Source organism: Dendropsophus ebraccatus, chromosome 4 (genome assembly GCF_027789765.1).
Source record: "Dendropsophus ebraccatus isolate aDenEbr1 chromosome 4, aDenEbr1.pat, whole genome shotgun sequence".
Classification (NCBI taxonomy): domain Eukaryota; kingdom Metazoa; phylum Chordata; class Amphibia; order Anura; family Hylidae; genus Dendropsophus; species Dendropsophus ebraccatus.
In genome coordinates this window covers 141,629,084-141,644,814 of record NC_091457.1, presented here as the reverse complement: position 1 = coordinate 141,644,814, position 15,731 = coordinate 141,629,084, and the positions used below count along the sequence as shown (strand labels likewise).

The 15,731-nt window shown below is 46.4% G+C and overlaps 1 protein-coding gene across 1 annotated transcript in view; it reads left to right on the top strand.

The window, feature by feature from the left end:
* The window catches only part of BAIAP2L2 (BAR/IMD domain containing adaptor protein 2 like 2), a 31,507-nt gene extending 16,954 nt beyond the window's left edge, over positions 1-14,553 (top strand). The window contains exons 4-14 of the mRNA XM_069968896.1: positions 1,004-1,065; positions 4,072-4,143; positions 5,748-5,864; positions 6,828-6,974; positions 7,254-7,388; positions 8,503-8,614; positions 8,691-8,919; positions 10,004-10,060; positions 10,168-10,330; positions 12,938-12,972; positions 14,104-14,553. Of these exons, the coding sequence (XP_069824997.1) occupies positions 1,004-1,065; positions 4,072-4,143; positions 5,748-5,864; positions 6,828-6,974; positions 7,254-7,388; positions 8,503-8,614; positions 8,691-8,919; positions 10,004-10,060; positions 10,168-10,330; positions 12,938-12,972; positions 14,104-14,179 (1,205 nt within the window). The 3' untranslated portion in view covers positions 14,180-14,553. The remainder of the gene's footprint in view (positions 1-1,003; positions 1,066-4,071; positions 4,144-5,747; positions 5,865-6,827; positions 6,975-7,253; positions 7,389-8,502; positions 8,615-8,690; positions 8,920-10,003; positions 10,061-10,167; positions 10,331-12,937; positions 12,973-14,103) is intronic.
* Positions 14,554-15,731: the final 1,178 nt, after the last annotated feature.

The following is a 15,731-nucleotide window of genomic DNA, read 5'->3' as shown; positions in this document are numbered from 1 at the left end:
GTCCCTGGTGGCCTAGTTAACCCCCCCAGTCATGTCCCTGGTGGCCTAGATAACCCTCCCAGTCATGTCCCTGGTGGCCTAGTTAACCCTCCCAGTCATGTCCCTGGTGGCCGAGTTAACCCCCCCAGTCATGTCCCTGATAGAATAGTTAAGCCCCTCAGTCATGTCCCTGGTAGACTAGTTAACCCCCCCCCCCCCCCCAGTCATGTCCCTGGTAGACTAGTTAAGCCCCTCAGTCATGTCCCTGGTAGACTAGTTAAGCCCCTCAGTCATGTCCCTGGTAAACTAGTTAAGCCCCTCAGTCATGTCCCTGGTGGCCGAGTTAACCCCCAGTGCCTGCCCCAAATAAAAAAAATAAACATCCCACTCACCTTTCCTCCGCTCCCACGCTGTCCAGGTCCTCTTCTCCCTCCTCTCGTCTGTGCCGGTCTTCTCCTGCAGGCGGCAGGATGACATCATCGCGCACGGCCCGCAGGAGTCAGAAGTTGTGCGCCGCTCTGCTGGGGAAGGAGCCGGCACAGACACAGTAAGATGTTGTGTATGCCGGCTCCTGCCTCACCAGCGCGGCGCACATCACAGGAGAGCCGCTAACTGCAGGAGACAGAAGATGTGCGCCGCTCTGCTGGGGAAGGAGCCGGCACTCACAGCATCCTCCTGGCAGCTGTCACAGACACAGGAGGATGCGGTGAGTGTCGGCTCCTTCTCCTCCAGAGTGCCGCGCCTCACGGGGGAGACGCGGGCCGCATCAATAATGTCAGGGGCCGGAGGTTCCCCACCCCTGGCCTAAAGCCTTAATAGGTCTTTGTGTAACAGTGAGTGCTGATCCACAGGGTGTATATACTTTCTCCTTGTATATATATTTTTCTCACCAGGGGGCGATACAGTCTGATGTCTGTACTGATGGAAAATGTCAGTGAGATTCTTGGAAAGATTCTCCAAACCTCTGAAGAGTTTCTGTTACTAGTTTCACATAACTGCAGTGTTCTCCCTTTTAACATTACAGGTCAGCTGCTTATCCAGATGGCCGATAGCTGCAAAAATGCGAGTGCCGGGCTCAGTGTAGTGGTAAGGAAGAGTGACTACAATCTTTATACTATTGCTTTATAATTTTGACTCATTGTTGAAATATTTAAAGTGAAAATTTATGATCTATCTGAGAGCAGACTGTAATAGTGGTAGAGAAGTTAAAGGGGTATTCCCCCCCAAATTATTTTTGCATTAATATGTTGCCCACCCCTAGCTTTCCATCTTTCCAATATAAACTTATTATGGATTCTGCACAGTTTTGCTGCTATCTAGATGCATTCACCCCCCCACCAAATGCAGAGAATCATCAGCTCTCAGTCCAACCCTGACACGCTCCCTGCTCCTGGCCCGCACCCTCCGAGACGGCATCACGTGTCCTCAGTCTCTTCAATGGGCCGGGTTAGCGCTTGTAGCCCAGTCCACTGAAGAGAGGGAGGATAGTGAGACAGTCACAGCTGCTGCTGCTGTTCACTGTCTGCCTCACTAAGAGCACCCAGAGCTCACCCGCCCCGCACCCTGTATCCCCCCACCCCCCGCAGCTCACCCGTTGGCCTGTGAGTGCAGCCCCCCTCCCCACCCCCAAAGCGATCTCCCGGCGACCCCCGTCCCCCTCCCTACAGCCCGATCTCCAGGTGTTCCCCCCCAGTATAGCCCGCAGCCACCCTCCATCACCGATCCCTCCCCCCTGCGTCTCACCCGGCAGAAGCTGTGGCTTTCCCAGTTCTTGCAGAACTACAGCTCCAAGCATGCTCAGCCTTCTCTCCGTGCATGCAGGGAGTTGTAGTTCTGCCCGAGCCGGGAGAGCCAGCCTGTAAGTGCATGTGATCCCAACCATGTAATGCCGCCTGCCCCAAACATGTAACCCGGCCGCCCGCATCGCCACCTCCGCACTGGCGTCTCACCCGGCCGCCCGCATCGCCACCTCCGCACTGGCGTCTCACCCGGCCACTGATCTCACCTGGTTGCTAATGCGGGCGGCCGGGTGAGACGCCAGTGCGGAGGTGGCGATGCAGGCGGCCCGGTTACATGGTTGGGGCAGGCGGCATTACACGGTGGGGGCAGTCGGCAGGCGGCATTACATGGTTGGGATCACATGCACTTACAGGCCGGCTCTCCCGGCTCGGGCAGAACTACAACTCCCTGCATGCACGGAGAGAAGGCTGAGCATGCTGGGAGCTGTAGTTCTGCAAGAACTGGGAAAGCCACAGCTTCTGCCGGGTGAGACGCAGGGGGGAGGGATCGGTGATGGAGGGTGGCTGCGGGCTATACTGGGGGGGGGGGACACCTGGAGATCGGGCTGTAGGGAGGGGGACGGGGGTTGCCGGGAGATCGCTTTGGGGGGTGGGGAGGGGGGGCTGCATTCACAGGCCAACGGGTGAGCTGCGGGGGGTGGGGGGATACAGGGTGCGGGGCGGGTGAGCTCTGGGTGCTCTTAGTGAGGCAGACAGTGAACAGCAGCAGCAGCTGTGACTGTCTCACTATCCTCCCTCTCTTCAGTGGACTGGGGTACAAGCGCTAACCCGGCCCATTGAAGAGACTGAGGACACGTGATGCCGTCTCGGAGGGTGCGGGCCAGGAGCAGGGAGCGTGTCAGGGTTGGACTGAGAGCCTATGATTCTCTGCATTTGGTGGGGGGGTGAATGCATCTAGATAGCAGCAAAACTGTGCAGAATCCATAAGTTTATATTGGAAAGATGGAAAGCTACGGGTGGGCAACATATTAATGCAAAAATAATTTTGGGGGGAATACCCCTTTAAGCTCACACAACGTATATTTTTTTGTAAAATCACGGCCGTTGTACAACGACCGTGATTATCACGAAAATATACATTACCTCTCCATCTATGGGATCCCGGTCGGAGCGTATACACATGGTATACACTTCGGCCGGGATCCCTAGCAGCGTCGCAAACGACCGACATGTCAGTTTTCTGCGTCCGCTATTCAGAAAACCCTGTCAGTGCACACTATGAAGTGAGCGGCTCCGGCCGCTCGCTCCATAGTGTGCTGTAAGGAGCTCTGATGCGGGCGCGCACGGATGCGCCTGCATCAGAACTCTGTGGCCGAAAAGATAATCCGGCCGGTACTGCAGAGACCAGAGACTTTTCACAGACCAGCTGTTCCATGACCTGGCCGGGTCACGGAACGGCCGGTCTAATACATAGTCTGCACATAGCCACATATGGCTTGAAGCAGGATTTATCAGTAAAATGCAGAGTAAATCTTGACAGGACTCCTAGGAGATAGAGTGAGAGTCCTGATAACTCCGCCCACACACAGTGATTGACAGTTCTCTATGCGTATATACTGATAGGGGCATTGAATGGGAGAGTGCGCCCCTGTCCGCTGCCGCCACTCTTCGCTCAAAGAACTAGCATGTTCATTCTTTGAGCGGAGAGGAGAGGGAGCGGACTAGCGCGCGCTCTCCCATTCACTCAAAGCAGGACACTGAGCGCGACGGGACTCCGCGGCAGAGAGCTCTGCTGCGGAATTGCGCCGTGTTTCCTCAGTGTGAACTGGCCCATACAGTGGAAACTGTCAGTCTTCCTGTATATGTGGGGTAAAAAGGACTCTCAAAGCCTTTCCAAACAGTTTTGTCTGGTGTTTTTTTGTTGTTGTCTACAACACATTGAAAACCTGTAGACAAATCGTCATTAGTTATCATCACCTACTGACTAGAGATGACAGCTGGAGCATGCTCTTCAGCATTTGAACACCGGCGGCTGAAGAAGTTGGATGCAGCCCTAGGGCGTCCAGGAAAACATGGATACAGCCTATGGCTACATCCAGCTTCTTCAGCCACTGGTATTCAAATGCTGATCAGACTCGAGCACGCTCAGATTGCGCTCATCTCTTTTACTGAACTGATTGATAAAAAAAAATAAATATCAAACTAATGTCAAGTAGAATTGTCTTAGTTGAAAAATTAAAGGTGGAATCTGATTGGTTGCTAGGGGCAGCTGAGCCAGTTTCACTTTACACCACTTTGATAAATCTCCCCCTATGTTCTTATGCCTCAGAATAACTTGTGGCCGTTTTTCTAGTTTCAGACATTACATGGCGAGATTGTCCAACAAATGGACAAGAACACAAAGCTGGATATGCAGTTTATACGAGTGAGTACCATCTGCAATACTAAATCTGTTGTACAGGGTGTATGTGCCCTCCTGTTATGCAGCATCTTTTACTTACTAATTTTGATAAATGTAATGATAGAGACGCCAATAACACACAAATAACTAAATCACTAAAAGCATCTAAAATCACAAAAAGTGTGGTTTATAGAGATGAGTGCAACTCAAGCCGAATGGTCAAGTTGCTCTCATCTCTAGTGGTTTATACCAAGACTAAAGTGTTTTGAACATTACTGCCTCTTACCTCTGATTAAGAAAAACAGGGACATGTCAGAGTTGATCAGTTTTGATCCCACTGCTAACACCCCCACCGATCTGGAGAACGAGCCGGGAGAAGCGCACACTAGCTTCACTTCCCTGCTGTCCATCAGCTCAATAGACTTATAATGGAGCCACCTGGCGAGAGATTGATGCAAATCAGGGAGTGAAAAGCATTTCTTCAGGTTTCTTTCCCTGATCCGTGGGGGGTGTCAGCAGTAACACCAAAACCGATCAGATCTGATATGTCCCTGTGACATGTAATGACGGTGCCCATTTAACGGTATTATCCTCATTGAACAATTACTATTTGTTATGCTACGTTTACACAGAACGATAATTCGCCTGATCGTACGATTAACGATGTCGGAGTAACAGTTTTTTTTTTCATAACGATCAGCGTTTAGACGGTACGATATATCGTACGGAAATTTGGTTTGCGATCGCTTAAAGCCTATCTCACACATTGGTTAAAACGGCGAACGACTGTTCACATGGAACGATCTGCGTATTGTTTGCGAAGGATCAACGACGATTGATCGAACCTGTTGAAAGGTCAATCGTTGATCGTTCGCTGCGTTTACACGTACAATTATCGTTCAAATACGACCATTATCGTGCAAATTCGCACGATAATTGTTCCATGTAAACGCAGCATTAGAATAGTCCCTTGACAATAAGCAAATTACAAAGTGGTGGGACACCCAGTGATCAGTTCTCTACAGGGAAAACCAGTTCTCTGCAGCGCCACCACAGGAGAAATGAAGCATTACACAGTGCACATTGAAATCAAAAGGTTGTCTGTGTAATGAAGGACTCCTTCAGAGACTTGCCTTCAGAGACCAAGGCGGCCATGGTAGCCCCTGCTTCTCTGTGGCTTTGGCGGACGCTATGTCCCTCATGGTGGGGCACGGGTCCCTCTGTACTCCAATCCCCCCCCTCGCATACTTCCCTACCCTGCTGGCACGTGTTCACACCTTCTAGGGCACACACGTTACCTCCACCGCTAGCAAGCCAAACCAGGGGTAGCGACTTTGGGGTCGCCTGCCACAGCAAGTCCATCCTACCCTCCGACAGGCTTTGGTGAAGACTCCAAATTGTGGCCTACATCAGCGCTGGTGGCGGTCCATTGGATCCACAACTCCAGTCGCTACAGTACACGTTCTCCACTCTGGCCAAGAGATGAGAAATAACAGAGGACCCCACTTTGTTCACATAAAATCCCCTAATAGAGTACTGTATATAAAAATTGCCTTTATAAACTGGAGAACCCATTGCTTGCTTATATTGAATACGGTTTTGTTGTTTTGTTTTCTACTGTTGCATAGGACAGCCAAACCCGTTACGAGATGGAGTATCGTCAGCGAGCAACTAACCTTGATAAATGTATGTCAGATGCATGGAAAATGGAGAGACAAAGGGATCGTAATATACAAAGTATGAAGGTAAGGACAAGACACAAGTGTTTATTGTAACACTACCGGCACTACAGTATGGGCACTGGGATTTCTTGCATGTACACTGGTGGGGAGATTTATCAAACATGGTGTAAAGTGAAACTGGCTCAGTTGCCCCTAACAACCAGTCAGATTCCACCTTTCATTTTCCAAAGAGTCTGTGAGGAATGAAAGGTGGAATCTGATTGGTTGCTAGGGGCAACTGAGCCAGTTTCACTTTACACCATGTTTGATAAATCTCCCCTGGGTGTGTATGTGGGTGTACTGTACCGATTGGTGGCATTACACACTTGTCCATGGCTAAAGGGATTTGCATTCACTCCGCCAAGATCATGATTGCAAGTTGTTATTGGAGCCTGATTTGCAGCGAGCTGATGTATTGATACCTAAGGTCATTGATCGAATGGAAATCAGAGCTTATACTCTTAGGGCCCTATTCCACGGGACAATTATCATTCAGATTATCGTTAAATCGTTCGAATCTAAACAATAATTGTTTGGTTGAATAGCAGTTAACGACTAACAACCGATCGTTTATCGTTTATCGTTTAATAAGACCTGGACCTATTTTTATCGTTGCTCGTTCCCAAACCGCTCCCATTGAATAAGACGTCGTCCAGACGTCGTAAAACGACCACAAGAACGATCATAAGTAACGATTATCTTTCCATGTAAATGGGTGAACGATTTCAGGTCTTTGGCAATAGCGGTCGTTTGGATCGTTTATAGTTAACGATTATGCGAACGATAACTGTCCCGTGGAATAGGGACCTAAAGCTGGCCATACACATATAGATAGTAGGTGTTGATTTCTGACGGGTAAGGGACCTCCTAACTCGTTCGATGGAAGGTGAAACGAGGAGCGTAGGGTTGAGCCCTTTATATATTGGGCCCCATAGTAGCCTCTATAATAGCGCCTCCCATGGTAATGTTGTTTTTACTCTCCTACAGGAAAAAGTGAACATGTTGCATACGGATATGCTTTCATTTGTCCGAGAGAGTCAGCGAGCGGCAGAGCTGGAGGAGAAGCGTAGATACCGCTTTCTGGCAGAGAGACATTGGCTACTGTGCAACTCCTTCCTGCAATATCACAACCGGGTAAGACGTCTCACCTATATAATGTTTATTTCAAAGCTTTATTCCAGGTAGATCATGGAAGAGAGTGTTGGGGTCAGCCATATTATCCAGTATACAAAACCTGTACAGGACAGAATAAACACGGATAGCATCAGGTTACCTTCCTATGTAAATAAGAGGGGGAAGGGGTGTTCACTATTTTTTTTTAACCAAAATTATAGAATTTTCCATTATACTTTTAGAAACAAGGGCCTAACTATCACCAACCGATAATGAATATACATTCTCTTCTTTGTTTAGGCTCAGGGTATGTTCAATGCTCGATTGTCTACTTGGAAGGAACAGATTGAAGCAAGCAGAACTCAGACTGGCCCGGCTGCACAGAATTATACCTCTAGTCGTACCACAAATAGCCCAAGGGACTCAATGAATATGGTAAGTCTTATATTATCAGAAAGTTATACATATATAGATTTGTAATTTACGTCTGTTTAAAAATCTCAAGTCTTCCACTACTTATCACGTGCTGTATGTCCTGCAGGAAGTGGTGTATTCTTTCTAGGCAAACACAATGCTCTCTGCTGCCACCTCTGTCTATGTCAGGAACTGTCCAGAGCAGTAGCAAATCCTCATAGAAAATCGCTCCTGCTTTGGAAAGTTCCTGTCTCAGACAGAGGTGGCAGCAGAGAGCACTGTGTCGGACCGGGAAGAATACATTATTTCCTGCAGGACACATAGCAGCTGATAAGTACTGGAAGACTGGAGATTTTTAAGCAAAAGTAAAGTACAAATCTGAATAAAAAACAAAAAAAACGCTGCAACCATATACATGCCTGTAACATTTGGTGTGAACCTTCTCCTAGATAGGTAAGGTGGAAAGTGTAGGAGGCGTCGCTAGTGCCCAGGAACTCACAGAGCTGGTCAAATGAAATGTCCAAAAGTGATCCAGCGAGACAGCCGTCCTTAATAAAATCCACTTTTATTTAGTTCAGACAAAGATAAAAAGATAAAAATGCATTGTCCATCTGTTGGACTTTTTATCTTTGTCTGAACTAAATAAAAGTGGATTTTATTAAGGACAGCTGTCTCGCTGGATCACTTTTGGACATTTCAAAGTACAAATCTATATAACTTTAAGACACCAGCTGATTTGAAAGATTTAATGGAGTTATATAGCACTAGAAAAAACATCTGCCATCTTCCAAAAAACAGCTCCATGTCTGTCCTCAGGTTGTTTATAGTATTACAGCTGGGCTCCATTCACTTCAAGGGAGCTGAGCTGCAATACCGGGCACAAACTGAGGACAAGAGTGGTGCTGTTTCTGGGAGAATGTGACCATGTTTTTTTTCTTATTCTTGTTGACCCCTTAGTCTAAGTAAATTGCAATCCGCTACAATCAACATTAGAAGTAGACAATTTCCTGAGTACATAACTGACAGAACAGAAACCTATTGCTATACATACAATATATATTAACTTGTGTATGCTCTGAATACACATATATAGGGCAGGATTTCTAAAGCAAAGTATATTTTATCTATCATTTAGACCCCGAGATCTGTGGCCGATGTTTTATCTATGGTACAACGTCAAGAGCAGAATAACGTAAGACCTCCAGTAGAAAGTACGGCAAGAGGTCTGCAGAGGACGCCATCTAATGGTCAGTCGGACTCTTATTTCTGACCTCATTGGCCTATTATTGGTGTCATTCATCATAACAAAATATTCTCTTACAGGAACCTCAGGCAGTTTTCGCACTCGTTCTAGTTCCTTTGGTGAAGTTGCGGTGGCAGCAGTGGCGGCAGCGGCAACAAATGTTGGAAATAGGAAGGTTCAGGCCATTGTGGACCACAAACCGGGAGGAAATCCCACCATGCTGCAATTTACAAAGGGCAGTGTTATCACCGTACTGGTGTCCGAAGCTCGGAACGGATGGCTGTATGGGAAACTCGATGCTCTATCCACGTAAGTTAGGTTGAGGTTACAATATACATGTTTGGTGTGGGGGTTATAACATTATGGGTCTCGCCTTGGTCTCTGACTGGCTGAGTGGGCCTTCACGTCATGACCCGGGTCCCCGTTCAGACCAGGAAGCGACCGGGGGACTGGAGCACTGGAGTCAGGGAGGTAGGTGCATATTGTTATGTTCAGCCACCTCCTCCCTGGCTCTTTTTTTTTTTTTTTTTTTTATAAAAGTCTGACCACAGACTTCTCCTTTAAAGGGGGAGTATCAGCAGGCTAGATGAATCTAACCTGCTAAGAGCCCCCTATAGCACTGGGGACGCTGAGGAATAAGTTATGTCTCTTACCTTCCTCCTCAGCGCCAGTCCAATGCCATTAGTTGGGGTAAACTACGCTCTGGAGTACCATTAGGAGCACTGCCACATCATCCAGTCCACCCTTTCTAATGGTAATCAATGGAGGGGGAAGGCCGGATGACATGGCAGTGCTCCTAAAGGTGCTCCAGAGCGGAGTTTAAGCTGGCTAACAACGCGGGACCGGTGCGGAGGAGGAAGGTAAGACACATCCCATCCTCCTCCTCATCCCCTGCACTATAGGGGCTATCAGCAGGTTAGATTCGTCTAGCCTGCTGATAGTTCCCCTTTAAACCATTGCCTTATGTAAAATACTGTGCTGTACAAAAGAGTTCAGGCACTCACCAATATTGTATGGTTTATTCAGCTGGTGAAGGCTTACGCTTTAACTTTGGCTGTCCAGGCATGATGGGAACTGTAGTTTAGCAGCTGCTGGAGGACTACAGGTTCCCCATATCTACCTTAGATGGTTTAGATGAAATCATGTCTAATGTGTATGGAGTCCTGTAGTTAGAATCATCAGGGATGACATACACACTTGTTTACCTGTATATAAATGTATATAAAAATCTTTATACTGTGTCATAAAAAGGTAACCTAGTGCAGCCCAGTCATATAACTATATGTAGTAAAGATCTGTATTTCCTGACATTTATAGCCCTGATAGGAGCGCTGGAGGCAATGGACACCATAGGGAATCCCATCCCTAATTTTCCTTCCTTTTGTCTTCACAGGACTGGCTGGTTCCCTGAGGCGTATGTAAAATCTATAGACGCAGACCTTAACCCCAGGCAAGAGACAATCCATAATCTATAAGGATTTCAGTAATGTAGTGATCCTGTATACTGTAATACCTGATAGGCAGCTGTATACTCACAGTATGGATCTGTCCATGCAGGTCCTCTATGCTGCGCAGTGCGCACAGTGCCAGCGATCTCCTGGACGTCTCGGACAATATTCCTCAGCCAGGTGGCTACAAGCAGAACGCCGCAGATCAGAGGCCGATCGCCAAAGCTTCCAGTCAAGCTCCTCCACCGCCTCCAATGAACAACAGTGTTAAAGTAAGAGCACAAAGGGTTAAAAAAAATACACTGATTCAACATATATCTATAGCCTTATTAGTCCACAGTTCACATGGCTAAAATTAGTTTGATAAAGAGTCTTTGCCAATTTCCGTACCCAAATATTCATGCTTTAAAGAACTCCAGTGATTTTTTTTTTTTAAATCAACTAGTACCAGAAAGTGATATAGATTTGTAATTAAGGGTATGTTCACATCTCATTTTTCTCCACACGTCGGGCTACACGTCAGGAATCATAGAAAAAAGGATGCGGACGTGCAGCCCGACGGCCACATGATGGCCACATTGATTTTAATGAGCAGGACGGAGTCATTATGTGACTGTGTTCTGCTCATTTGCGGGACGGACACTGCTTTTGGGCAGGACTCAAAAGCGTAGTCGACCATGCTTTTGAGTCCTGCAAAAAAGCAGTGTCCGTCCCGCAAATGAGCAGAACACAGTCACATAATGACTCCGTCCTGCTCATTAAAGTCAATGGGGCCGTCATGTGGCCGTCGGGCTGCACGTCCGCATCCTTTTTTCTATGATTCCTGACATGTAGCCCGACTTCTATTTAAAAATCTCAAGTCTTCCAGTACTGATCAGCTGCTGTATGTCCTGCAGAAAGTTGTGTATTCTTTCAAAGTCTGACACAGTCCTCTCTGCTTCCACCTCAGTCCATGACAGGAACTGTCCAGAGCAGGAGAGGTTTTCTATGGGGATTTGCTACTACTCTGGACAATTCCTGTCTCCGACAGATGTCAGCAGAGAGCACTGTGTCAGACTGGAGAGAATACACCACTCCCTAAAGGACATACAGCAGCTGATAAGTACTGGAAGACTTGAGATTTTTAAATAGAAGTAATATTCAAATCTATATAACTTTCTGGTACTAGCTGATTTGAAAAAAATATATATATATTTTTTCCCACTGGAGTGACATGCTGTTGCTGCCACCAATAGCTGTGTCGGGAACTGCAGGGCTGCTCAAGTTGTAGCCCCACCACAGTTACATATTGCTAACATTGCAGCATGCAGATACTGTGCCTCCCCTAGAACAGACATTACTCTAACATGCATTAGATTAGACAGCAATGTAATTGTTTCAGGACCAGGGCTTGAGCAGCCCTGCAGTTCCTAACACAGCCATTGGTGACAGCAGAGGGGCTGTGTCCTCCCTTACTGCTGTCACTCAATTTAATAGTGTAAAAAAACAACAACATTTTCTATATTAAAGTTATATTACTTTATTAAAGGAAACTTGTCACCCCTGTATGGCCCCTATACTATCCCCATACTGCCAGTCCCTCTCCCAGTGCCTGTCCTGCTGCCGAGATACGGTGCCTGCTCATCTATGCACTCAATATGCGAATGAGCGAAGATGAGTCTGATGCCCATAGGAAATCACTACTCCAGTGATTTCCTATGGACGTTGGACTCCTCTCTGCTCATTTGCATATCAACTGGGCAGGCGTATCTCCGCAATGCGACCGGCATCAGGAGCAGGATTAGCAGGATGGGGTAAGTATCGGGGGCTGTATCCAGGGGTAGGGTGGATTCGGGGGGCTGTCCAGGGGTGACAGATTCCCTTTAAGAAAAACTGTGGGGTAAAAGGAACATATTACTTTTCTGCACATCTCCACATACCCCATGAAAAAGGAATATCCCTTTAAGTTTTTTTTACGGAAAGACTTATCAGTATTAACCCAGTATAGAACTGCATGGTTATACAGATGAACTAGTACTAACTAACTAGCTACACACATACAGTCAGTGAGCTTCCGTCCTTAGCTTTGCATTGTGACCCCCTCCCCATCCACCCTGTTTAGGCCGCATACACTCACCCTCGTCTCTCTTCCCAGCAGGGTCCCTTTAGCTCCATCCTGACATCCATGACACCTGAGCCCCACTTCTGGTGGATACAGGATAACAGCTCTGACTGTTAAACGTATGATCACTGCCAAACCTGCATGGGAGACCCTGACACTGTGGATTAGATCTATGCACATATACAAGGCTTACGGCAGGGGTTGTGTGTGTGTGTGCTTGGTTTAAGGGATAAACGGTATATAGAAATTATTCAATGACCCACAATGCAGAAGAAAGTTTTTATAGCATTACTGTCACTTCAAAAAAGTTTTGATCACACAGGGTGTTCAGACTCTGACCGGGAGAAGCTCTTGGCTGAGCACTTCTCTCTCCGGCTGTGATCTTTGTTTCACTGCAGGAAACGATCTCCATATACTTACAAAGTCAGGGAATTGGGGAGTGAAGCGCTGAGCAGTCGGGATCTGGACACTCTGACCAATGATATTTTTGTAATATTTTTTTTAATTTTTTTTTAAGTGACGGTGCCCATTTAACCCTTCCTTAATCCCAAGCATGCTACATTGAACTCATCCAACCCCTGGTCATAGTTCTGACAGATATTACATTCTCCATTGTCCTTCCTATGCATGAAACTCTTCCCCCCCTGTACAGTCCGCGCCATAGTCAGGAGGTATATAGCAGGGTGTAGACAATGTTTTGCAGTGACTCACTTTTTACGCCTTAGTCTTCACCCTGTATATGTCTATCTGCTTCTAACCATGCTGTTTTTGCTTGCAGAGGCCTGCAGGGGTGCGTGGAGAGCTGTTTCCTAAGTAAGTCAATGGGAAGTTAGAATTTAATGCATTATAATATATTATTAACAAAATTAGGAATAAATGGCCTTAATGACATATATCATAGATATTAATGATGAAGGGGGGTAAGTATTTTTGAGCTGTGATATCCACTGATAGCTGCAGTTATCAAACACAACACTTTAGGCAGGATCTACATGATTTTCTTTGAACACATGTAATCCAAGTATCATAAGGTATAGCACCTTTAACCATTACTAATCCTAAGGGGGGGTCTTGTAGGCCATGGACATCCTTAACATAGTAACATAGTCCAACTTTTTATAAAGTCTTCATTAGAAATTTCCTGCCATTTAGCTGCCACTAAATAAAGAGGTTGAAGGGGTTACTCACCAGCTCAGATTGTGGACAGGGGAAAAGAAATCTTGGAGGACAGCTCACACAGGCTGGAGAAAGAGAAAAGACCAAACTTAAGGCAGTATAGTATAGAGATAATATAGACTATAAAATAAATAAGGGTGGTTTACATTTTTAGTAGGTGGGGTGCCTGACAGGACAAGCGCCTGGCAGATAGGCCTCTAAATGCCATGATCGCTATTTATTATAACATTCAGGGGGGTAAATAACCAACATCATTACTGACATTGATCATTAGCAGTTTCAGATAGCAGACACTTCTCCATACTTGTCCACCTGAACGCTAACATATAAATTATATTTTTAACATTTTCTAATTATATTATCAACTCTGCAGTTTACCAGGAGATAATGCTCTATGTTAGGTAACAATTCAGTCAGTATAATGTCAGTGTGTGGTTACAGAGGTTTTGGTGCTGTGTAATAGGAGAGCCGACCATACAATGCGAGTACCCCCAGCATACTTTGCTACTGAATGTGGATGCACAGCAGCTGTACACATCCTCAGTAAAGGGGGACACCTAGTGGTCGAACATATGACATTGGTTTAAACATAGAAAACTTAAAAAAGAGAGTATATTGTAAAACTGTTTGCGATCACAACCCCTGTTGATTGCTATAGTTCCCCTTTAACTACTTCAGTAGGGAGAGAGGTATAAGCTGCTGCCAGACATTTTTGGCAGAGATTACTTCAGGCTGCTTACATTAATTTCTTCCTGTACTTTTTACCAGGGGAACCAATCCATTTGCAACAGTTAAGCTTCGCCCTACAGTAACCAATGACCGATCTGCTCCTATCATTCGGTGAGAGGCGATCAGGAGGTTCGTACTGGGAATCATGCCGCCATGTACCGGACTCTAGTGGGTACAACAACAAATAATGCTCCTTATGATCATAAATCTGGTGTTGCGAGCTACTGGAGACAGACGTCACTGTAATATAAACCTACATCCAGTGTGCATCCATGGGGTGGAAGCAAATATTGGACATTGTGTACATTAAGGTTCCATTGATTGTACATATCAGATGTTTATGTGGATTTCTTGTGAATGATGTCATCTTCTTGAAAAAAAATAGATTTGGTGACGTAAAATACTTTGTATATATATACTGGAAATGATTATGGAAAAAAAAACTTACCGAACAATGTAAATAAACCAGATCAATATGTTAGGAAACCGCATGTGTCTCCTGCATTGCTTGCCTATTATTGCTGGTCTTTTTGGACGTGAAGTAAATCTGTAGCTGTGTATAATATTGTGAGCATATAAAGGATTCCTGCTTCTCCATGTATAGATAACAATAGGAAGAGGAACACAGAAAGATGAGAATCTGAACTTTGTTATGCTGCCATCTAGTGAGCAATAACATTATTGAAGTTTAGAGAATGCAGGAAGATATTAGACATAAGGGATGCCATGATGAAAACTTGACAAGTATTCAAGCTTTGGGGGTCTAACCACCTCCATTAATCATGATGAGTGTCTCTCTTTGAATTGTGCATGCCTGTTCAATTTACACTCTATGGAACTGCCAAACATAACCAAGCCCTGTCATAATCCAGCAGAAGCCACCAGATACAGTACATAGACTTTGGAGCAGGAGCCACCAGAAACATGGACTGTGCAGCAGGAGCCATCAGGAATATGGACTCTTGAGGAGAAATCACCAGGAACATGGATTGTGGAGCCATTAGGAATATGGACTTTGGAGAAGGAGCCACGAGGAACATGGACTTTGGAGCAGGAGCCCCCAGGAACATGGACTGTGGAGCAGGAGCCACCAGGAACATGGACTGTGGAGCAGGAGCCACCAGGAACATGGACTGTGCAGCAGGAGCCATCAGGAATATGGACTCTTGAGGAGAAATCACCAGGAACATGGACTGTGGAGACATCAGGAATATGGACTTTGGAGAAGTAGCCACGAGGAACATGGACTTTGGAGCAGGAGCCACCAGGAACATGGATTGTGGAGCAGGAGCCACCAGGAACATGGATTGTGGAGCAGGAGCCACCAGGAACATGGACTTTGGAGAAGGAGCCACGAGGAACATGGACTTTGGAGCAGGAGCCACCAGGAACATGAACTGTGCAGCAGGAGCCATCAGGAATATGGACTCTTGAGGAGAAATCACCAGGAACATGGACTGTGGAGACATCAGGAATATGGACTTTGGAGAAGTAGCCACGAGGAACATGGACTTTGGAGCAGGAGCCACCAGGAACATGGATTGTGGAGCAGGAGCCACCAGGAACATGGATTGTGGAGCAGGAGCCACCAGGAACATGGACTTTGGAGAAGGAGCCACGAGGAACATGGACTTTGGAGCAGGAGCCACCAGGAACATGAACTGTGC